The sequence below is a fragment of the Notamacropus eugenii genome, chromosome 5 (genome assembly GCF_028372415.1).
Source record: "Notamacropus eugenii isolate mMacEug1 chromosome 5, mMacEug1.pri_v2, whole genome shotgun sequence".
Taxonomy (NCBI): Eukaryota; Metazoa; Chordata; class Mammalia; order Diprotodontia; family Macropodidae; genus Notamacropus; species Notamacropus eugenii.
Window position 1 is genome coordinate 368,217,905 of NC_092876.1, and position 23,840 is coordinate 368,241,744.

Sequence of the window (23,840 nt, forward strand, 5' to 3'; positions counted from 1 at the left end):
AATGGATTCTCACTAATTTGTGGTATTGCACTGCCTTAATAAGGAATAAGGCCTGGACCTATGTGATTTCTATGTTATAAGGATCTCATGAGTAAGGAAATTCCCACTGTCAATGAAGGTCAGCATTTCTGTACTTAAGTCTTCTAGGGTTGCCTTACTAGGTAAGGTTTAGTCTTCTTGGTTGCAACATGCTCAAGGTCAGTTGGTATATCAGAGGCAGGACTTACATGCCAGTCTACTTGGTTTCAAAGCCAGCTCTCTAGCCATTATGCATGGTGCCTGTCATTGACTCAACTATCATTTTACCCTAGGTCTGATGGATGTATATCAATCCATCCTATTTTTCTCTATTATCCCAACCACCAATTCTCAGCATGCTTCTACTACCCCAATCACAACAAAAATATTATGGGATCCAAAAATCTAAAAAGGTCCAAGGTCCATCAAGATTTGCCACACATAATATTTAGCATCTGACAGTCCTGAGGAGGTGGATGTGACAACAATTTAATGTTTTATTTTCTCCAACAAAGTCAACGATCTATTTTAAATAACAAATCTAGTAGCAAGTTTTGCTATCCCTCCAAGATTTAATCAAGGGAAGAAGAAAACACTTTAAAGACAATGGAATAACTGAATTAATAACTTTATTTAAATTCATACAAATTTATTCAAAGTATGCTGTATGCACCACAACTACATTCATTGACACCAAATGTTTAATTATTTTTTGTCCACAAGACATACTTGGTCAAACAATGTGATCAGTCCAAAAGCTATCTTTTTAAAAGTTAGTCACAAAGATCAGTCACATGTGATGCTTCCCATCATTTAAAAGTTTTTTTGTCTTTTTTTTAAGGAATCAAATCCAGTAGAAGGAATTAGTGTGCAATCATAGCTGTACAAGTTAAACTGGGCACCCTGGAGATCAGGCAGTGTTAACAGAGTATTAACTAAATTATGAATTGAGAACTAAAAAATAAAATAGAACATTTTTCACTATACAATAAATACAAAACATGACTATACATTATCATTAATATACTTATTATGGAGAGAAAAAAATCTGGGTAACTGTTTTGATGCTGACTTTTTGCAATTCTTACAAGCAGAATTATCAGAAGATCACCGAATGAGAAGAAAACATCATCATATTCTAAATGAAGCTTTGTCTTTCAACAAAGTGCCTCAATTGCTTCATTCAGTTTCTCCACAGAAATTTACTGGGTGATTCAAAAACAGAAGCTTCTTTAGATGCGTATCAGTAATAATTAATAAATCAATACTTTTAAAAATCTTTAGTCACTTAAAATTTGGGGTAGCCATTTATCTAGCAGCATACGTACATCAGATCAAGTTTTGAAATAGAAAAAGAGCAAGTATATACACTGCAAATTTCAACCATCTTTGTGTTTGATCAGTCATAAAGCTTATACAAATGTTACATGCTTAATTGCATGGTACCACATTAAGCAAAATGCAGTCCCAATATTTTCAGATTCATTTTTTCTTCTAAATGCTTTGATTCCTCCCCGCAAAAAAATTATGTGTGAATTGTCCACTTTTAAACTGGCACCAACAAACTGATAAATGCCTCATACAACGAATCAAAAAAAATCTTCCCCTACCTAGTCAATTTAACCACTAAAAAATATAAGTCCAAGTGTTTAGATCCCAGGTACCTGGGAATGTAAAATTCCAATATGTTGAGGAATTAAATGTTTTAAAATTTTTCTCTTTTAACATAACCCACTATATAATAGTGAACTAAATGCCTTTGTTTCACAGAAACAACTTACATTTGCCATTTACAAGGCAAATGGTCTATTTACAGATACATCAGGACTGCCTAACTGACAGTGAGTGTTAACTATAGACTTTCAGATCACATGGAAGCTAATATGGCGGTGCTCTCTGCTGAACAGACTTCCCCTTCAGGATCCGTCTTATCTGGAAAAAAAAAATAAGCATCATCAGATTTGTCTTTGAGAAGGCAAGGCAACTAAACAACTGGCATTCCTCTCTCATATACCTTGTCTGAGATATGAAGAAGTTAATCTATAAATTAGAAGGGTCCTAGACAGCCCTTCTCTCATCCTTTGTATAACAGGGTATTTTCTCTGGCTCTCCCCCATTCCTCGAATGCTCTCCCTATTCCACTCCAAATACTGACCTCTCTTGGCTTCCTCTAAGTTTCAACTAAAATCCCACCTTTTACAGGAAGCCGTTCTCAACCCCTCTTAATTTCAGTATTCTTTCAATTAATTCCCTCTTTTAATTACTTCCTATTTATCCCATATATAGTTTGCATCGTATACGTGCTTGAAGGTTGTCTCTCCCATAGATTATAAGCTCCTTAAGGGCAGGAACTGTCTTTTGCTTTTTTTTTTTTTTTGTATGCCCAGTGATAAGAACATTGCCTGACACATGGTAGATAACTTAAACATGTTTACTAAATGAGTGAAGGAAGGTTCTAAATCTATTTCCATCCCATTTTGTTGTTACCTGTTCTCCAACAGGGCCATCTGGAACCAAATGAACTGGCTGTTCATTCTCTAGGTTCCTAGTACTTGGATCAGCTCCCTTCCTCATCAGCAGGCGGACTGCATCTAACTGGGTCACTCGATACTGTAGGCTGGCAGCCACATGGAGGGCAGTGTTACCATTATAAGCCTGGGGAAGGAGAAGTGAAATTAATACCCATCCATCAGTGAGAGGGACTTTTCTCAGAGCCAAAAGCTTTAAGATTTTGATGTGAAGCTTGTTCCTACTTGCCAGCCCTGCTGAGAAAGTTTTAGCAAAAGTTACCTTAGCGTTCACAAAAGACAGGCAACTGGGTAGCTCCAAAAAGAGGCGAATCAGTTCTAGGTTGGCTTCTTCAGCAGCCAAATGAAGAGCAGTTCGGCCACTTTTACGATCCTAGTCAAGGGAAGAATGGAAAACCATTAACACATTCATCCTGTGAGTCAATTTAAAAAAGCAAACATAAAACAATCTAATGCTAACCATTCAGAAGAATCTCTTCCATGAAAAAGATACAACCTTCCCTAGTAAATGACAAAGAAAGACTAGATTTCCATCTCGATTTCAAGGGAAAATGGGATTTTTTTTCCTTCCTTTTGATTAAAAATTATTTAACTCAGAACTAAGCAATTTGGGAGGGGAAGGGGAAAAGTAATGTCAGGTTAAAAAAGAATTTAAAAATTTTATAAGGTATTTGTCTATAATTAAAGATAGCCAATTATTACACACTTATTAAATGGAACATTTCATAAGGAAAAGTCATGAATAAAGTTCTGAGTGTTATAATTAACCACCTTTTTTCTCTAAGTCAGAAGCCAAAGGATTATGGTTTTTATAGTAGGAAGAGAACATAATGAGGCAACCGAGTACAAACTTCCCACCCCTAATTTTATAAATGAGGTAACTAACGCAGAGAGAGGTCAATCAACTTGCCCAGTCCCTGTCTACTTCACCAGGCTGCCTGCCTCTAATCCCAGGCACCTTCTATAAACTTACTTTAGCTTCCACAGTAGCTCCCATCTGGATTAGGCATTTAATTGTGTCAACCAGGCTCTTATTTTTCAAGAGAAGGTCTTGGACCTCAGGTGAGTGATGCTGCTGGTTCCTCTGGAGCTCATGAACCACAGCATTGTGAGCCACCACTGCACAGTGGAGAGCAGTGAGACCTAAAGGAAGAAATCACAAAATCATGAAGTAGCTATTCATCCAATTTCATCCAAAATGAACATGGCTACTGGGAAAACATTTCTGGTGCTCAAGAGTCTGGAATCTCTACAGGTGTTCAGGGTTTGTTTTTTAGTCTCACTAGAGTAATCAATGATAAGCCTGGTTTTAAAGGAATATAAAGTATAACTAGACTCACAGAATGATGAGTTGAAGCTAGAAGTGATATTTAAGTGTGATACAGTCCAACCCTGTCATTTTCCAGACTCAGAATTGAGATAGTCTTATAAATTGTTTATAAAATTAAATTTCCATCTGGAAAGTAAGAAAGATTTACTAGATGGGCTATGAATTCCCTTCTAGCTCTGTATATGATGCCACCTAATAAGTCTCTGGTTAAAAACACAAGGCAACCATTCTGTTGTTATGGTTCAGTTGTGTCCAACTCTCTGTGACCCCATTTGGGGGGTTTTCTTGGCAAAGACACTGGAGTGGTTTGTCATTTTCTTCTCCAGCTCATTTTACAGATGAGGAACTAAAGCAAATGGGGGTAAACAATTTTGCCAGTCACACCACTGGGAAATGTCTGGGATTAGATTTGAACTCATGAAGAAGAATCTTTCTGACTCCAAACCCAGCTGTGCCACCTAGCTGCTCCAACCATTCTAATTAAACCCTAGCAAACTGCAGTCATGGTTATGTATGCCATGCCATGAAAAAAAGGATAGTCTACCTTTCCCCTTTCCACATATAAATATGGTATTTAATAAGTGCTAAGGCTTGCCTAAAACTAGTTCCATAAGCCTTGGTCAGCTTTTAACTAGAAAGTTTGCCATTATCCACTCACCATCATAGTTGGTAACTTCCAGATCTATAAACTGATTGCTAGAGATGGCCCCCTTCTGAATTGCCTGCAAAAAAAATTTTTTTAAATAGAAGCGAACATTTAATAATGGGCTTTGAAAGGTGGAAGAAAATGTACAAATAAGTGTGTGTGGAACAGCTCAAATTAATTCTCCAGGTCAACCAAATGATAGAGTCTGGTCAAGTCAAAAGGAGGGTCCTTAGATGGGAGAGAAGGTACCTACATTTCTAATATTCAGGGAACAATGCCTAGTTCAGATAAGAGTTTCCTTACCAGAAGGACTTGTGAGTGGCCCTTTTCAGCACAGACATGCAGTGGTGTTCTTCCCCAGCAGTCCGTGGTGTTCACCTGGGCCCCCAGGTTCACCAGGTCTTGCACGATGAGATGCTGATTGGCAGCCACTGCTACCTGAAAGGCACTCTGTGGTCATTCAGAGAGGGGAAAGAGTCATTGTTTGTCTTTCTCATGCAATTACTTTAACAGGAAATAGGGCTTGAAATAAGAGGCCTCTCCCCATCCCCCAACCCCAAAAAAACCTTACTAAGTTTCTAGGGGCAGGAATGATTTCATTTTTGTCTTTCACAGAGTAGGTGTTCAACAGATGTTTGTTGATTAATAAGCTATGTGTTTAAAGAGTAAGGAGTGCTAGTTTTACTCCTCCACAGCTACTCTTTGGCCCAATAGACTTAAGGATAACTCTTAGCAATTATTCACTACCTCAGCTTATGTCCTTACTTGGTCTTGGGCTCATAAGGGTAATTGCTCAGAGAATGTGTTCTGCATTTAAACCTAAGGACCTTCTTGCCCACCCAGAAGCCCAAGGTTTTCAGCATCTGTTTCAATCACCTGGCAAGAATCTCACCTGACCATTGTGTTCTTTAACATCCAGCATCTGAAGAGCGCTCATCTTCCTTGCAAGAACATAAGACAGGGCCCTGCGTCCTTGGGCAACCGCAATGTGAAGCAATCTAGAGAACAGGAGGAGAAAAAAAATGGATAATAAATTACTTTAGGTTTCTCATCTGCCCCTTTATTTTGTAATGGACAGACCTACTCAACTCACCTAAAGTGCAGTATAAATGGATGATCCCTTCAGATTGGGCTGGGACACCTAGACTAAGGTCAAGCAAACAACACATGGGGCTATCACATTGTCACACACACACACACACACACCAGTCTGCTTGCTTTTTGCTCTTTACACAAAGCCTGTGCTGGGCTGGGCCTTCTAAATATATAATAATTCATAGAACCCAACCTACAGTTTGATTATTTTATAGAAGGTCATGTGATCTGCAGGGACAGTCATCTCTATGGTGGCAGTTTTCCTTTAAACTAAGCATTTTGGCATAGTTAGCCAACTATTGAAGCAAGTGCATTCAAAGAGCTCTGAGTGCCCCATTACACACAGTACCACTGCCCAAACGACATGTGTAAAATAAAAAGCTGTACTCACGTATCACCATCTGCATCTTTGGATAGAAAGTGGTCCTGGGACAGGTTGGCTAGTTTGTTTTCTTCCTGTTCTACCTGCCACTGAAAAAAGGACTTTCCTAATTGCGTGGTGTTCACTGAATTTCCGGTCACATTCTGCAGTGGCAGGGAAACATTTAAAGGGGCTAAGCCTACATCCTGTCTACTCAGGACATCACAGACATTGCTTGGCCCCAGAGTAAAGTTCTGAATGTTGATCTCATTTGGTGACTGCTGCTGCTGCTGCTGCTGAGCACTGGGTGAAGTCTGAATGGGGAGAACAATATTCTCCGCTTCGCCAGGACCACTCAGAAGAGATGCAAAGCTCTGAGTTGGGCAGAATAGCAGGCCTTGGCCGTCAAATAAGTTTGGAGACTGAGGTTTTCCAGAATATGGACTACATTCTGGGGCTGAAATGTGACTAAAAGGCTGTTGCAAATCCTGGCTCTGTGGAGAAGAAAACTGATATATCTGAGATTGATCCATCATTTGTGGGGAATTGCTGACTTGGAAAGGCTGGTATTTCTGTGGCGGAGTGAGAATCTGCCCTCCGTGGAAATCCTGATACTGCTCCCTCGGAGAGTTCTGATTGACAGCCACCGGACTCATCCAGCTAAACTGTACTGTATTCAGGGAAATGGGATTGGATTCATTTTTAATATTCATAATGTTCTGAAGCAGAACAGAGTTGTTGTTCTGTTTGGGTTCATTAACATGAACATCTTCCATACTATCCACAGGAGTTGGAGTTTGGGGTGGTGTCTGGAAAAAAAGAAAATTGCCATATCTGAAATTGGCTCCCTTGTCAAAGTATATAGCTAATAGGTAACTTGTCTCACAGGGGAAAATGCGAAATACTTACCAACAACTGGGTGTGCAATGATGTAGCCGGCCTTTTGCAAGCTGGTCCATCAGAGATAGAATCAGCCCCCTTCCTTTTTCCACTATGTGCCAATATGTTCTTCAACTCTGCTGAGAAAAAGAATTCTGAATGAGTCATTTTAAAATTTTGCTTCGATGTGGTCAAAATTTTTTACTCTTAAGACCCTTCTAGATCATTTTACAAAAATCTCTTACCTGTAAACTGTTCTGTAGTCACACTTTGTGCCTACAAGGAGAAAGAAAATCATATTTAACTTTTTATGTCTTAAGTTTTTAAGAAACATTAGTGTAAACATTTTTCTCCACCAATGTAAATAACAACCCCATTTAGGACTTGGTCTTTCTTAAGTTTCTATGACCAAAACATACATCACATTAGGGCCAATCTGTTAGAGGACAGAAGATGTGGTAGGATGAGCTTGCTTTTCACTAGCCTGGCCTAAACAAGCCTGGGTCATCTCCACAACACAAAGGGGACTCTTCGATGGAAGTTCTTTTAAATACACTCAGGCACTTCTCAATACAAATTATTAATCCAGTGCAATTGCGTGTAAACATCAGTTCCATTAACATTCACTTTCTCCTATTTTCTACCCCTTCATAATTCCCCATTCCTCATCTTCCCATCCCCCATCTTCATCTTAGCCTCAATTCAAGTTCAAAATGAAATGAATATGGTTCAATAACTTTTGTTTCCAATTTAAAATTTTGCTAACTCACCACAATCCCATTCATCTCAGTACCAGTCCCTCCGTTTCCATGAGAATTCCTTCTAACATTCTACTGAGTGAAACCAGTTAGGAACGCAATATAAGCACAGATTCTATGTCAAAAACAACAACAATTCAGGCATCACCTTGAAATCATCCACAGTTGGAGCAGAAGACTTCTGCTTACTATTTCTTATATGCAACAAGAGTTCCTTCACTGAATTTCTCACACGAACACCTTGAAAGGGTCCTCTCTGTTGCCTTCCACCAGCCATATGGTGGTCACCTGCTTATGAAATAAAGAAACTATATTTGAGTTTATACAACTTAAAAAACACAAATCTAAATGCCCTCCAAGATTATTATCAAATAATGTCTAATGGGGAGCAATACCTACTGGTATACCTTTTCTTTTCTTTCATTTTTTTGGGGGAGGGGGGGAGAGGATATTTGTCTCTTCCAACTGAATTAGCCATTCCCCATTAGGAATTTAGAAAAGGCAACAGACCATTGGGAGACATTCTTCTGGGCTCCTGTTTGAAACCAACAGCTACAGCAAACCATTGGTCTGGATTCAGGGCCTACCTACTGATTTGTCTTGAAGCGATTGCCGTGAAGCCCTTCTCTGAAAATGTCCCCTGACTTCCCAAGGACTCCACAGGCAGCAAATACTTACTAGTTATGTGACCGTGGGCAAAGTCCACTAAAATCCTAAGCCAATCAGTCTCCTCATCCATAAAATGGAGATAGTAACAGTTGTCTACCTCACAAGGTTCTTATAGAGATGAAATGAGCATTTATTTACACACTTACTTACACACACACACACACACACACACACACACACACACACACAGAGTGTACGCATATGGATGTATATACACACACATCTATATACATACTTCAATACTTAAAAAGCTTTTTGTAAATACAGCTATTATTATTGTTAGCCCCTGACTCTAAACCACCACACATCACCCCCAAACACACACATAATCTCAAAATTTTGAGGAAATTTTTAAAATTGTTCTTTCTTCACAAAAAAGGGTGGTGACAACACCAGATCTAAGTTGTCTGAGAAAAAGTACATTGTGTCTATCTGCTAACTCTATAAAACAGGAATAAAGTTGGTTATCCCCTTACCACATGAGCTTGCTATAAGGATTAAGCAATTTTATTAGTTAATTCTCCATGGATTCTTTAAACAAAGGGTTTATATTCTTCTAGAGATTAAAAGGTCTGGTATTTCCACCCTACAAGGCAAAAATCAACTTTTTCCAGTAATCTCAATTTACAAAAACTTTAGTTTTGTGAACTAATATTTTTTTTTAAAACACCTTTGAGGATTTCCCCACTTAAAAAAATTTTCAGAATCATCTCCTGGTCTTCCTAGTAAAAAGGAAATAAGCTGTTGTTTTGGAACTTGAGCCAAAACTTGACAATGTTAGAAACAGAGAAGATGAGTTCAGCGTTCCACTTATGACCACTTGTGTCGTAACCTCTTAGATCTGTTGTTCATTAAATAAACAAGCCAAAAAAGCCAGGAAGTGGAATGTTTTAGGCCCTTGATTTGAAGAAGGGAGAGGGGAAAGGAAGGAAAGAAGAGAGGATTGGAAGGGGGTAAATGAAGTTCATAAATTGCTCTGTTAAGCTTTGAAATGCCACAAAAAGTTTTACACACAAAATCTGATATGAAAAGTTGTATAGACTAAGGCACACCAAGGCATGACAGTAGCCAAAAATGGAAAGAAAAAATAACTGAAAAAGCAAACTAGCCAAATGGCTTGACCCAGACACAGTCAAGAAAAAGACCCTAAATTCCATAACCCAAAGAGTCACTCCTCCTATGCACTAGATATCCCAATTTGGACACTGGCCTTTCCACATTCCAGTGAACCTCAGTTTACTCATCTGTACAATGAGGGCACTGGACTAGATAATCTCCAGGATTCTCTTCCGATTTAAAAACTATACGATCTCACTAGTTGACATTTATTGAGTAGCCATAATAAAAGTCCAATGAATGGTTTTAAAAACAAGACTTCCAGGTGAAAAATTTGGCACATTCAAAAAAATGATAAAGCCAACCAGTCGGGGAGGGAAGGCTGGGAGTGAGAAAACGCCCCAAACAAGTTTGTAAGAAACTGACCAGCCATTTTTTAAAAGGATTACAAACACTAAGACTGATATGACATCTTTAATTCTCCTAGAAGGCATAATTGCCACCTCCTCCTGGCCTCCCTCCTCAAAAACAAAAAACACAAACAAAAACCCAACCAGCTGCACTAAGCAAACAAAGGGAAAGCTGGACTGGCTTATTCCGATGAGTCTGTCGGGTAGGGGGAAACCTGCTCTTTATCTGACCCGTGATTAAGAGAAACAGAACTGCTTAAATCACTGCTAAGTCAGGACATAATTCTTCAGGAAAGAATGCCTCCGATTTGCCATAATTACGCCACAAATGTAGTGTGAATCACTGCACACTCCTTCATAATTTCGTTCTTCACGGTTTCCTAACGTTGCACTTGGATGTTTTTATGACAATTAGAACAAAAGACCCTCACAGACACCAATCACTCCAGCAGAATTTCTGATCCCTCCCCCAAAGAAAACGGCCACTCACGTCCTCGGTCTCCCCCGAAGTCAGCGGAAGCTAAACCATTACGGATCGCTAAAGTTGACGCCAAGTACACTGCTCCACCACCCCCTCCGCCTCCCCTCGCTCTCGAGCAACCCGTGCCCGCGGAACGCCCCGCACCCCAAAGTCACGCGCGAGGGGCCACCGGCTACCTGGCACACGGTCCGCGCGGGGGCCCCCTCTGGCCCGGGGCTCTCCGGGGGCGCTTAAGGAGGAAGCCGAGGAGACCGAAGAAGAGGAGGAAAAATCGGAGGAGTCCGAGCCGGGGGAGCCCGGCGTCGAGTGGCTGGAGGACAAGAAGCTGGCATCGCTCGCCCCCACGGCCGCGGACGGGGGCGACCCCCCGTAGAAATAGGCCAGGTTGAGGGGGCTGGTCATGAGGCCCCCCTCGCCGGCCGCGCAGTCCAGCAGGCCTTCCCCGCCCCGGCTGTCCTCCTGGAGCTTGTCCACGATCATGCTCGCGGGCAGACCACGAGTCGCTCCGGCTGCGCCCCCCCACTAACCACTCTCCCACGCACTGCTCCCCGCACCAGTGGGACGAGGGACACGGACTCGGGCTGCGCTGGTCGCTGGCAGGGTCCACGCTCAAATCAGCCCCGGCGCACCCACCTAGACGAATTCAGCTCGGCTGGGCGCGGCCAACAAGTCCCCGGTTTATAGGCGGGCGGGGGCCGGGGAAGGGGGTGAGGGGCAGCCCGCGCGCGCACAAGAGCCTGCCTATTGGGCGGCCGCGGCAGGACGACAGCCCGGCGGCTCCTCCTCCGGATGCACAGCAGGTTTCCAGTAAAATGTACAGGATGAGGCAATGCTCCCCTCCGCCCTCGTCCCTCCCTTCCCCCGCCCCGTCGGGGCCTCGCCCAGCCGGGCTCCTCCTGGCCTAGGTCGGTTTCCAGCTCCCAGCCGACCTTGACTTTGACCTCCACCTGGCTCCGGGCGTCCCGCGCACCCGCTCTCCACCCCTCGCCCCCTCCCCCACTCTTCGGTCCCTTCCCTAGGCTCCAAATGCGCCCCCCTCCTCGAACTTGGCACCAAGTCCCAAAGCGGGAACTGGGCAGAGCCGTTTACAGAAGAGCGGCCCGATTTTCCCTCCTGCAGCCCGGCGGCCCTGGGAGAGGGGAAGCCGAGTGCTCGGAACAGCTGGCCCCGCGAATCAGACCCTGCCCTCCGCCATTCCTGGGCACTCCCTGAGCTCCTGCCCTGTGCCAGGCACTCCGTTTCCTTTGGCCAGGCTCGGAACGTGCTGGTCCCTCCTCCCTCCCCTCTGCCTCTTAGTTTTAGAGATTTCCTCCAAGTCTCAGATCAAATCCCACCTGCCACGGGACTCATTTTCCCAGGCCCCCACCCGAGACTAAGGCCTTCCTCCCTGCAGACCTCGCAAGCTCCCTACCCTTATGCCACCCTGGGCTTGGCCCTTCCTTACAGAGATTATCTACCAACTACTCCACAAATCTCGTATTTACCTCGTTATTTACTTGCTGACTCTCCCATTAGAAAGTGAGTTTCTTGGGAGCAAGGACTGTTGTTTGACTTCATGCTCAGCCCTGGGTCAGGCACCCTCAAGAGCTTAATAAATGCTTTTTTCCTTCGATTGATGGCTAGGCCGTAACAAAGTCCTTACTTTTGAGGAATTAACCTACCAAGACACCTACACAAGTCCATCCAGTATAGGTATAGTGTGGCAAAGACAAGGGACAATTCCTGGAGAGACCAGAAAAGACTCATGGAGAATATGGTACCTGAACTGGGCAATAGTGAAAAGAAGAAAAAATTTCAGTACCTGACAGTGAAGAGGTAGAGTCCTCAGGCCATTAGAGACAGTCTGCAGGAATGCATGGAGGGAAAAAGGGGGACCCAATGAGGAAGAGACCCGTAGAAGCTGGTTGTGATGTACAGTGATTAAAGGAAAGAACAATTTGGAATAAAGCCTGGAAAGAAGGTTGATCCTAGAAAGATCAGTTGTATTTTTTATTTTTGTTTTGGGGGGTAGGGGGCATGGCATGGCCTCAATGTCTAGTACAATAGTCAAGGTCAGAGGTGATGAGAGCCTACACTAAGGAGATGGTGGTCTGAATAAAAAAGAAGAGGAAAGATGTGAAAATAGAATCAACAGGATTCAGCTACTGACAAGATGAAGGGAAAGGCAATGGAATAAGCATTTTTATCGCACCTCGTATGTGTCAGGCACTGTGTTAAGCACTTTACAAATATCTCATTTGAGGGAGGGAGGTGGAAAAGAAAAGTTAAAAGTTTTGATCCTGGATGAACAGGTTAGGGGGAGGGGTTCAATTTTAGACCTACTAAACTTGAGGTACCAGAAGAACATACTGGTAGAGCTGCCCAGCAGCCATGTGGAAATTCAGATTATAAATTCCTAAAGGGAAGTGATAATTTTTTTCTATTTGTCTTTGTGTCCCCACTGAGCAACACAGTATCTAGAAAATAGTAGGCACTCAGTAAATGTTTACTGGATTGGAATGAGAAAGTTTGAGGCTGGATGGGAACCATCTTCACAGAAGTAATCTTTGGAGTCTTAGGAGATGATGAGATTAACAAGGGAGAGAGAAGCAGAAAGAAAGAGATGAGCAGACAGAGGGAGAGACAGACAAGGAGACAGGTATAGAAAGGCAGAGAGAAAAATGAGAATATAGAGAGCAGGGGTCCTGAAACTTTTTTGGGTTGTGGACCCCTTTGGCAGTCTGGCGAAGTATCTGGACCCCTTCTTAGAAAAGTGTTGGTTTTTTGGGACTTTTAACTAATTTATTTATCTTAATACCATTTGAGTTTTGTCCTCATTTGCTATCTATCCTTTATTCATGGGAAGAACTAAGTTCTCTGAGTTTTAGTGGATGAACATGGTGGAATTGGGAATAATGTTTTAAATGAGTAATCCAAGTCCCCAAAGTCTGTTGGTTTGGGACTCTCTCTTCACTGATGGAGATCAGTGCCCAAGGACCTGTGTGAAAGTAAAGGTGGAGGTAGAGGTGATAAGAGTGGGAGAGAGTAGAGTGAGTCTCTTCAGTGTCTTTGAGTCTCTTGATTCTCTTTGGGCTTGTTAGTTGCTTCCAGAACTTCAGGCTTCCAGCTTCAAGAGAGAAGATGGACAATGCCAACTCCTACTTCCACCCTACCCTTCATATAGGTACAGGGCACTGATCTTCCCTTATTAACAGGCTTTGGGAGTTGGATCACATTCACATACAATAAAATGAATAGGATTATAATAAAAACTTATTATGCTGAAATAGTTAGTAAAATATATTTTTTTAAAAGTTCATAGACCTCAGGTTAAGAACTTTCACATAGAGAGGTAAGGTCCAAGTCTTATGGAATCTTTATGTTTAGAAAAAGAAGGAAAGAAGCAGGAAGGAAGGAAGAAAAGAAGAATGAGAGAAAGGAAGGAAGAAAAGAAGGGAGAAAGGAAGGGGGGAGGGAAGGAAGGAAGAAGAGTAGAGAGGGTTAGAGGGAGGAAGGGACAAAAAAAGCATTTATTAAGTACTTACCTTGTGTCAAGAACTGGGCTAATCACTGAGGATACAATAGCAAAATGAAAGATAGTCTATGCCCTCAAAGAACTACATTCTAATGAGCAGAAGGAAACATACAAAAGAAAGAGGGAAGGAACAAGCATTTATTAAGCTCCAACAGTATGCCAGACATTGTGCCAAATAGTTTACAAATCAGATAGAAGGGAAATGAAAGTACCATGGGCAGGGTATGGTTTTGAAGGCCAGGAAGTCAGGAGCAAGCCTGGGAGGGGAATGAAGGCAGTTGGGCCTAGGCCCTTCCACAAAATGGGAGACTCCAGAAAGAACTCACCAAAGGGAGAAAAGGGGGAATGGAGAGATGGGTCAGGTTTTACAGTGGGGGATGAATATTCCAGGGTGAAGTTGTAGTTTGGTTCAGGGCAAGGAGGTTCCAGGATGAGTCTGCATTAGAAGGCTCAAGGTTTTCAAGTCCAGAAAGAAACAACAGGACTGGGAAGAAAATAAAATCTTTATATTTAGAGAGTGGAAGATAAATCAGCAATGTTAGCAGGGGAGAAGTGTCAAGAGGTAGGATAAGGCCTAGGAGAGAACAATCTCACAGAAACCAAGAGGAGGGAGAGTGTCCAGAAGTAGACAACACAATAATATGTTGGTCAAGAAGACTGAGGCCATCATAATAGCCATTAAGAGGTGATTAAAAGCAGCTTCAATAGAGTGGTGAGTCAGTAGCCAGTAAATAATGATAAAGTGACAGCAATGATTTATAAACTATGAAGCATCCTGAAAAAAAAAAAAAGTACTGGACTTGAAATCAGACATTCCTGGGTTTGAGTCCCATTTCTGACATGAGTTAAGTGTATTAGCATGAAGAAATTATTTCACCCACTGTAGTTTCCATATCTGTAAAATGAGGATAAAAATACTTGCACCACAAATTTCTCAAAATTATTCTGAGAAAAACCCCATGTCATAGAACTTGGAGCTACAAATGACCCTCATTCAAGCTGTCATTCTATGTAACTGTATGGGAAGTGTCTCTTAAAAGAACAGAATGTAATTTTTGTAGGGTAAATATAGGATAATTTAATTGCACTAAGACTTTTGGGACATCCAGTATTTCCTCATTTCTCATGTTCTTCATCTTATTGCTTTCATGACTCCTTCCTACTTCCCCACCCCCAATTCTTGTCCAATTTGGTAAAAATCTGAATCAGATACATGTAAAATACAAAATATAAAAAAAAAGTATTGCATAATTTTATTAAGCTACTATAGTAGACTTCAATATAAATTTCAATAGCATTCATCAAACATATATTTTATATTTATATATTGTTAGCCTAAGAAACAAAACAAATTAAAAGCCCATAAAGAAGCCAAATAAGACATAATACTTTCATTTTTAATTGTTTTCCCATTAACACATTATATATAATATAATAGGCCAACTCAGTCAGTTGGGCTAACCTATTCCTGAACATGAATCCCATCTACAGACTCTATAAGGGATTATCTGGCTTTTTCTCAAAGACTTTTAGTGACAGGGAACCTTCTGTCCCCCAAGAGGTGGCCCATTCCACTGTTAGGCAGTTCTAATTGTCAGCAAATTTTATGTTATTTTATATAAATTTTATATTTAATTAAATTAATTATTTATTATTAATTCATGTATTATTCAATCGTTCATTCAATTAGTCATTATTCAATTAATTATATGATTATTTGAATAATAATGATATATTGATATTTGTAATTATTATTTATTAAATTACTTTTATTAAATTTATATTAATTTTATATTAAATGTAAATTTGTCTCTTTGCATCTATTGTTCCTAATTCTGCCCTTCTGGGACCAAGGACAATATATCTATTCCTCCTTCATCTACAGAAAGAAAGCTGTCACATCCCCACTAAATCTTCTCTTTACTCATAATTAAAGATATTTTTGATATTCAAAATTAACTTCTCCCCCTCCTCTCCCTGAAAAAAAGGTATTTTCCTCCCAAAGTTCTAGTTAGCTTATAAAAAGGTAATGTCTCAAAACTGTGGTATATGTGGAATTAGACAAAGAAAGAAGAATGTAATCAAAAAGAATCTCAATTTTTTGGCATAAGTGGACAAATCTGCAATAATAAAAAGAGGTACTTTTGGTTACTCAGAGCATTCTAATCAAGGTCTCTTGAATATTTATTTATGAATGTTCATTGATATTGAATCAGCAAAGAAAAGTGAATTCAAAAAATATCTGACATCACAGTCTATGTCATGGTTAACAAAAGATATTTGTACCTTGTAAAAACTGACTAAATAATCTCTTTCTTTGCCACTCATAATGGTTATTATTATCCCAAACAAGAGAGTGAAGAAAGTCCTTTGGAAGTTGTTAGTTGCAAGCTCTTTGCAGCAAAACGTGAATACCAACTGGTGGTTAGAGTTAGCAGTACAGTTTTCTAGTACATTTTCTCAATCTAATTCTTTCCTCCATGAATAGACTTTGAATCCACTTACCATGCTTCATTATTCAGCTGAATTAAAAATAGGTTGGCCTATTAGAACATTTCTGTTAGTGCTGTTATTATAAAGTTAAGAGATACATTCTTACTCAGGCACATAAAGGTACTGATACAGACAGTTCTCACTTTATGTAAATTTGCATTATACAAATTTGACTTTAAAGAATTCTGAGCTCATCAATTGAGGAATGGCTGAATAAATTATGGTATATGAATGTAATAGAGTACTATTGTGCCATAAGAAATGATGAACAAGAAGACTTCAGAGAGGCCTGAAACGACTTATATAATCTGATGCTGAGCAAAAGGAGCAGAACCAGGAGAACTTTGTGCACAGCAACGACCACAGTGTGTGAGAGTTTTTTCTGGTAGACTTGGAACTTCATAATAAGGTAAGAACTTAAAAAAATTCCCAATGGTTTTCTAAGGCAAAATGCCTTCCACACTCAGAGAAAGAACTATGGAATTCATTCTCAGAATGTAGCAGATCATGTTTGTGTGTGTGTGTGTGTATTATGTTTTGATTTGTTATATGATTTCTTCCATTTATTTTAGTTTGTCTACACAGCATGACTATAGTGAAAACGTATTCAATAGGAAAGTGCTAGGGTTGGAAGCTCAATTCCAGGTGGACAGTCTCGGCGGGTAAAGGTGGGAACTTCTAAATCTTAGAGTTCTCACGAGACCCCCCCCAGGAAACGGCTGGGAATCGAGGTGAACCGAGCTATCTCGTGTATTTCCGCCTCTTCCCATGAGAAACGTGATGGGAGAGAGCTCTCCCCGCCCTCGAGATTGTCCCGGATTGGAGCACACCTAGTTACCTAACAGGCACGGTATTCAGATGCAAACTATGCCGCTGCAGAGCTTAAGTAGGATCAGAAAAGCCTGAAAGCTCTCTTGGGCGGAGGGGCTCAGAGCGGTGAGGACAACAAGGCTCCGCTTTTCCTCTCTCCTCTCTCCCCTCCCCCTCTCTCCCCGCTTATACTTCTACTTCCAATCTCTTATTGTAAGATCTTTGCCTCCTTGGGAGATCTTTCTCTTTCCCTCCTAAGGAAGAATTCCCCTGCACTTGTAACTAGACCCTGAAATAAAGCTCAACCCTTGTTCGACTCTGGAATGTCCTTTCTCTCATACGAGCATCCGGTTTGGCCAACCGAAGACCTCGGGAGGTGAGGTAAGAAGACTCGGGTAGCCCTCAGGCCTCTAGGCCTGGCAGGAAAGTATATGTAGAGCCTATATAGAATTATATGCCGTCTTGGTGGGGTGTAGGAGGGGGGGTAAAAATCTAAGTTTTATGGTAGTGATTGCAGAACATTAAAAAAAATAAAATAAATAAATAAATTGAAAAAAAAGAATTCTGAAAGAATGGACAGATCCAAATGCTTCAACATTGTTAAAAGTTCAAAGGCTTAATGAGAATAATATTGTTCATTGCCATCAGATATACAAGGGAGAAAAATAGAGAGATACTGTTCAAACATCTCACCAACAGATAGCTTTGTTAAAAAAAAAAAAAAAAAAAGAAATGTGCAGTCTGATAAAGCACACTGGGTAGGGAAGGGGCAGCATACTGTATACTGATGTTAACTTTCCTGTACAGTACTGTGCATACTTTATCATTAACTTTACTTCTCATTTCATATCTAATTATTATCATGGTACAATATTTAATATATCCGCATTTTAGTACATTTTATGACTTGCATAAAAGTATTAGTTTGTGTGTGCCATTGTCATAAAGGCTAAGTGAAGTGGGTAAGTAGAGGCAAATTTGCATTATGTAAAAAAATCACTTTACATAGATGTCTATGGAATATATAAAGCAAGAACTGTCTATGGGTGGGTTTACTGGATCCAAACTATGATATACTAATCAAGGTTTCATAAAAATGTCTCAGTATCCCTCCCTTGTAGGACAGGATATGAAGAAGACCCAAACAAGGGAAGATTGCTCATTTTATAAGTATATGCTAGACAGTCCCTCCAATATCCATTAAATTTCAAGATGGTAAGATCTGTTCATGAAGGACTAGAGATGTTGCCTTTTTCCTCGTTTGGTTCCATGGCTCCATGATCCAAATAAGCTAGGGGGCTGGTAGAGTTAGTCCAAGAAGTGGTGCTATTTTTACTTCACAATATTCCATCCTGCTAACACAGCAATAAATAAATCAGAGCATCTCAGAGTTGAAAAAAACTTGTGAGGTCAATTGGCCTAATCTGTTCTTGAACATGAATCCCGTCTACAACTCAACCTAAAAGAGATCATTTGGCCTCTCCGCAAAGACCTCCAGTAACAGGGAACCTTCTGTCTCCCAAGAGGTGGCCCACTCCACTAGTAAGCAGGTCTGTCAGCTAATTTTTCCTTGTATTAAATTTAAATTTATCTCTTTGCACTCATTCATTGCTCCTAGCTCTGCTCTCTACGGCCAAGGAGGATACGTCTAGTCCTTTTCACATATGAGATCCCTTCATCTACAGGAAGAAAGCAGTCACATCTCCACTAAATCTTCTGTTGTCCAGTTTAAACATCTCTATTTCATTCAACCAATCCTCATATTGCAAAATGGTGCAATAGAAAAGGTAGAGGACTTGGGTTCATTTTTTGGCTATGGCACTTAATATGTGTGTTATTAGGCAAGTGGCTGAACTCTCAGGGCCTCAATTTCCTCATCAATAAAAGGAAAGGGTTGAACTAAATAACCTCCACATTTTATTCCAAACTCTAAATCAATGACCCTATTATCTCAAGGACTTTCACCATCTTGATCACACTCCTCTGGACAGTTTTCAGCTTGTAAACATTCTTCCTAAAATATGGTACCCAGAGCTGAACACATACTCCAGAGATGGTCTGAATAGGGGAGAATGCATTGATATTATTACCTTCCTAATTCCAGCCACTGTGGTTTGTTTATTGCAACCTAAAATTAAACTTCAAATATATAGTTAACTACCTTATCACTTTGTTTATTGATTGAATTGCAACATTAAGACTTCCCTTAGTCAAATTAGTGTCTGTCAGTAAGTATTGATTAAGCATCTACTGTTTGCCAAGTACTTTCTTAAGTCCAAGGGACACAAAGAAAGGCAAAAAACAGTCCTTGCCCTCAAGGATCTCACAATCTAAGGGGGGAGACAACATACAAACAACTAGGTACAAACAAGATATATTGGAGATAATCAACAGACAGAAGGCACTAAAATAAAGGGAGATCAGGAAAGGCTTTCTATAGAAAGTAGGATTTAATCTGGAACTTGAAGGAAGCCAGAGAAGCCAAGAAGTGGCAATTACGAGGTTAAAAATTCTAGTCATAAGGGATAGCCAGAGAGAATACCTGGGGCTGAGAGATGGAAAAACCATGAGGCCAGTGTACCAAGTCTAAAGAGTACCTGGGAGGGCGGCATAAGATATGAGAAGACTTGGGGAGGATGGGGGGTGGGGGGTGGGGGGTGGGGAAGGGGCAATATTTGCAGAGTTTTGAATGCCAAACAGGGAATTTTCTGTTTTATCCTGGAGGTGATAGGGAGCCTCTGGAGTTTATCGAGTAGGGAAGCAACATGATCGTATTTTCACTTAAGGACAATCGCTTTGATAGCTGAATGGAGGATAGACTGGAATGGAGAGAGAATTAAAGCAGAGAATCCAGCCAGCAGGCTATTGCAATAATCCAGGCATGAGGTAATGAGGACCTATACCAGGGTGGTGGCAGTGTCAGAGGAGAGAAGGAAGCATATGCAAGAGATAAACTCAACAGGTTATATTTTAATTAAAAAATATTAATACACTGAACATATATATGAGATACATGTTAAAAATTAAAAAGTGTTATGATTTGCCTTAGCCTGATGAACTAATGTTCAGAGTTCTATTATGAAATGTTCCAAATAAAAGAACACACCTACTTGAGGTATGACTAGATTTTTCTATTGCATCTTTCCTGAGACTGTATATAAAGCAGCGTAGCAAACTTTACTCTTCATTTGAGTACTTCCTGATCTTTAGTTTACAAAAGTGAATATTAGGCATAATAGTGCTCCCTATGTCCAAGAACCCTGATTTCATCCCCCGTGTGTATGTTCCCTCCACTGATGCCGATCACATCCCTCCCCACCCATTCCCCCACTGAAAAACAAGAGAGATTGTGTGAAGTAGTGGATAATGTGCTGGGCTTGGGTCAAGAGTCCTGGTTTCAAATTCTGCCTCCTACACTTACCAGCTGTGTGGACATGGGCCCCCAGTTTCCTAAAGTGGGGATAATATCATCTATTTCACATAGTTATTGCAAAGCTCAGTGAGATGATATATGCCCTAAGGGCAGAAAGGTTTTAGACACTATATAAATAACAATTATTACAGTAATATGGCTTCAGGGAAGTCAAGAAGCCTCCTTAAGCTTCAGTTTCTTTGTCTTTAAGATGGGGATAATAATTGCATTAAGTACCTCACAGAGCTGTTTTGAAAATCAATGAGATAGTATACACAAAAGCACTTGGTAATTGGGAACTTTTACTTTTATTGTTACCTGTATTAAGAAGGTAAAGGTTGGGTTTGTCTTCAGTGTGTATATTTCCTAAGTTCTCCATTTCTATCACACACACACACATACACACACACACACACACACACACACACACACACACACACACACACACACACACACACACACACACACACACACACACACACACACCCTTTGCTAGCTGTCCCTCTGTTCATGCCGCTCATGGCAACCTTCCCACCCTGCCAGTACCACCTGATGTTCAGCAACTCTGTGAATGAGGAAGGCTTACAGAACAAATGGCTTCTTGTAGTCCTTGTGCAAACAAAACATCACTTTGCTACTTGGGAGCTGTATGAAATCTATGCCCGTCTTCCTTGCTTACTCATTGTTTCCTGGTCCCATGCTTGACTAACTGGTTACAGCTCCTGTTCTAATGATCTCTTAGCACTTTGTTCCTGGTGTTCCATACTCCACTGAGTGGACTAGTCCCTGATCAAATATCATGACTGAGATTTAGTAAATACTTTCTGCCTTGGGATCATACAGTCATTTTAGAACCAGAAGGGCCCTTAGAAGGTATAGAGTCCAACCTTCTCATTTGATATATAAAGAAACTAAGGCATGGAAAGATTAGGTGACTAACCTAGAGTCACAGAGTTAGAAAGGGTCTGAGACAGGATTTAAGTTCAGGTCTTCCTGACTCCATCTAACTAACACTGTATCTATTACACCACCTTATTCCTTCTTTGCTATTTCTCTTTTTCCTATTCATTCAGACTCAGACTCTAGGTACCCTTTAGATCTTGACATTATTATGGTGCTTCTTCTGTGCCACCTTCTTTACATCTCAACTCTATTTCCCTCTTTGTAGTCTCTCCTTACCAACAAGATGGTGGGAACTATGCTTTCCCTCTGGAGCTACCTGATAAAATAGTAAAAGTTCAGCCTGAAGTATCAACCTGAAGACAGCAAGAGATAACACTATAAACTGTGCTATGCCTACCATGGCTGAGGGATGCCAGCCTCCATAAACAAGTTGTAACTGATAAAGAAGAAATTGACTGAATTAAAATAAGTCCAAGTTTCCACCTCACACCTGTCAGATTGGCAAAGATAACAAAAAGGGAAAATAATAAATGGTAGAGAAGTTGTGGAAAGAAAGGCATACCAGTGCATTGTTGGTAGAACTATAAATTGGTCCAGGTATTCTAGAAAGCAATTTGGAACTATGGTCAAAAAGTCATTCAACTGTGCATATCATTTGATCTAGTAATACCACCACTGGCCTATATCCAAAGAAGATAAAAAAGAAAGGAGAAAGAAGCATGTCTACACAAATATTTATAGTAGTTTTTTTTTTTATTGCAGTAAAGAACCTGAAACCAGTGGGGTGCCCATCAATTGGGGAATGGCTGAAGAAATGGTATGTGAATGTAAATGGAATACTTGTTATGCTGTAAGAAAGAATGAAAGTAATTCTTTTAAAGGAAACTGGAAAGCTTTGCATTTATTAATGGTGACTGAAGAAAACAGAAACAGGAGAACAACTTATACCATAACAACAGTATTGTAAAGAAAATCAACCTGGAATGACTTAAGAACTCTGACCAATGCAGTGACCAGCCACAACTCCAGAGGACCAGTGATAAAGCATGCTATCCACATCCTGACACAAGAGTGATCTTCCCTAAGAGCAGAATGAGACACAATTTTGGATGTGGCAAATGTGTAGATTTGTTTTGTTTGCCTATGATGAAAGTAAAGAAGAAAGAAAAGAGAGGAAGGAAGGAAGGAGAGAGAGAGAGAGAGAGGGAGGGAAAGAGGAACAAACAAATGAACAAATGAAAAAATAAAGGAAAGAAGGAAGGAAGGAAAGGGCTGCTTAAGTTCTCAAGGGAAAAAATCCAAACTATCAATAGCCATATAAAAATCACTAATAATTAGAGAAATGCAAATTAAAACAACTCCTCACACCATCAGATTAGGAAAAATGATTTTGAAAAAAAGAGTCATAAATGTTGGAGGAGCTATAAGAAAGCAAGCAAATTCTGTATTGTTAGCAGGACTGTAAACTGATTTAGCCATTCTGGAAAGCAAACTGGAACTATCACTAAACTGTGCATACTCCTTGACCTAGCTATACCAAGATCAAGACTATACCCAAAAGATATAAAAAGAAAAAGCATCCATATGCACAATAATATCTATAGCTACATTTTTTTGTGGCTACCAAAAACTGGAAACTAAGGGAGTGTCCATCAATTGGGAAATGGAATAATGTTTGCCATAAGACATGATGAAACTGAAGTTTTCAGAAAATCTGAGAAGAGTGGTATGAACTAATAGAGAGTAAAGTAAGCAGAACCAGTGGAACAATTTATACTATAACAACATTATAAAAACAAACAACTTTGATAGACTTAAGAACTTTGGTCAATGCAATGACCAACCATGATTCCAGAGGACTGAAGAACTATGCTACTCACCCTCTGACACAAATGTGATGGATCCAAGAGAAAGTAAGAGACATGCATTTTAGGATATGGACAATGGGAAATTTGTTTTGCTTGGCTATGCATATTTGTTGCAAGGGCTTTGTTTTCCTTTTTGAATTTTTATTCAGTTGTAGGGAGAGGTAGGCAGGAGAAAAAAGAAATAACTAACAAAAAAAGTGCTTGTGTTTTCATACTGCTGATTTGATGACTTTCAGCTGTGCACAGCTCCATACGTGTCCCAATGAAAGTTTCAGGGTGCTTATAAGCTATCAGGGAAGAAGGCATCCCAGGGTTCTTGAACTCACACTCCCTAGCAACCTTCTTTTCTTCCTGCGTGCAACTCCCTGGCCTATACTTGTGTTAGCACAGTATAATTTTTGGTTTCATTTCTGACCCATCATTGGTGTATGGAATTACTATTATGGACACTTCCTCTATCAATACAAATCTGCAGTTGCTCTGCAATTTATATATTAGAACATTACCTGAGACAATGATTGCCACAGAGTCACACCTAGCATCTATCAGAGACAGGAATTCAATGTAGCTTTCTGACTTCCAAGACCAACCCTTTAGACACTATTCAGA

The 23,840-nt window shown here is 40.3% G+C and overlaps 1 protein-coding gene and 1 non-coding gene across 5 annotated transcripts; both read right to left on the reverse strand.

Moving 5' to 3' along the window:
* Window positions 1–630: 630 nt before the first annotated feature.
* NFKBIZ (NFKB inhibitor zeta) lies at window positions 631–10,885 on the reverse strand. Of its 4 annotated transcripts, none has more exons than XM_072614132.1 (12): window positions 10,408–10,885; window positions 7,764–7,906; window positions 7,103–7,133; window positions 6,888–6,994; window positions 6,009–6,787; window positions 5,415–5,520; window positions 4,826–4,972; window positions 4,535–4,598; window positions 3,520–3,689; window positions 2,809–2,919; window positions 2,506–2,673; window positions 631–1,950 (listed from the first exon to the last, which is right to left on the reverse strand). In XM_072614132.1, exons 1-12 carry the CDS (start codon window positions 10,709–10,711, stop codon window positions 1,897–1,899), a joined length of 2,184 nt encoding a protein of 727 aa, XP_072470233.1. In that variant the 5' UTR covers window positions 10,712–10,885; the 3' UTR covers window positions 631–1,896. The 4 variants fall into 4 exon arrangements, with proteins under 4 accessions (XP_072470233.1, XP_072470235.1, XP_072470234.1 ...); XM_072614134.1 differs by having other exon boundaries at window positions 7,764–7,903; window positions 10,408–10,831; XM_072614133.1 differs by having other exon boundaries at window positions 6,888–6,997; window positions 7,764–7,903; window positions 10,408–10,831.
* Window positions 8,066–8,201, reverse strand: LOC140509389 (small nucleolar RNA SNORA2/SNORA34 family). Its single transcript, XR_011968713.1, has one exon. It is a non-coding gene; the product is annotated as a small nucleolar RNA SNORA2/SNORA34 family (small nucleolar RNA).
* Window positions 10,886–23,840: the final 12,955 nt, after the last annotated feature.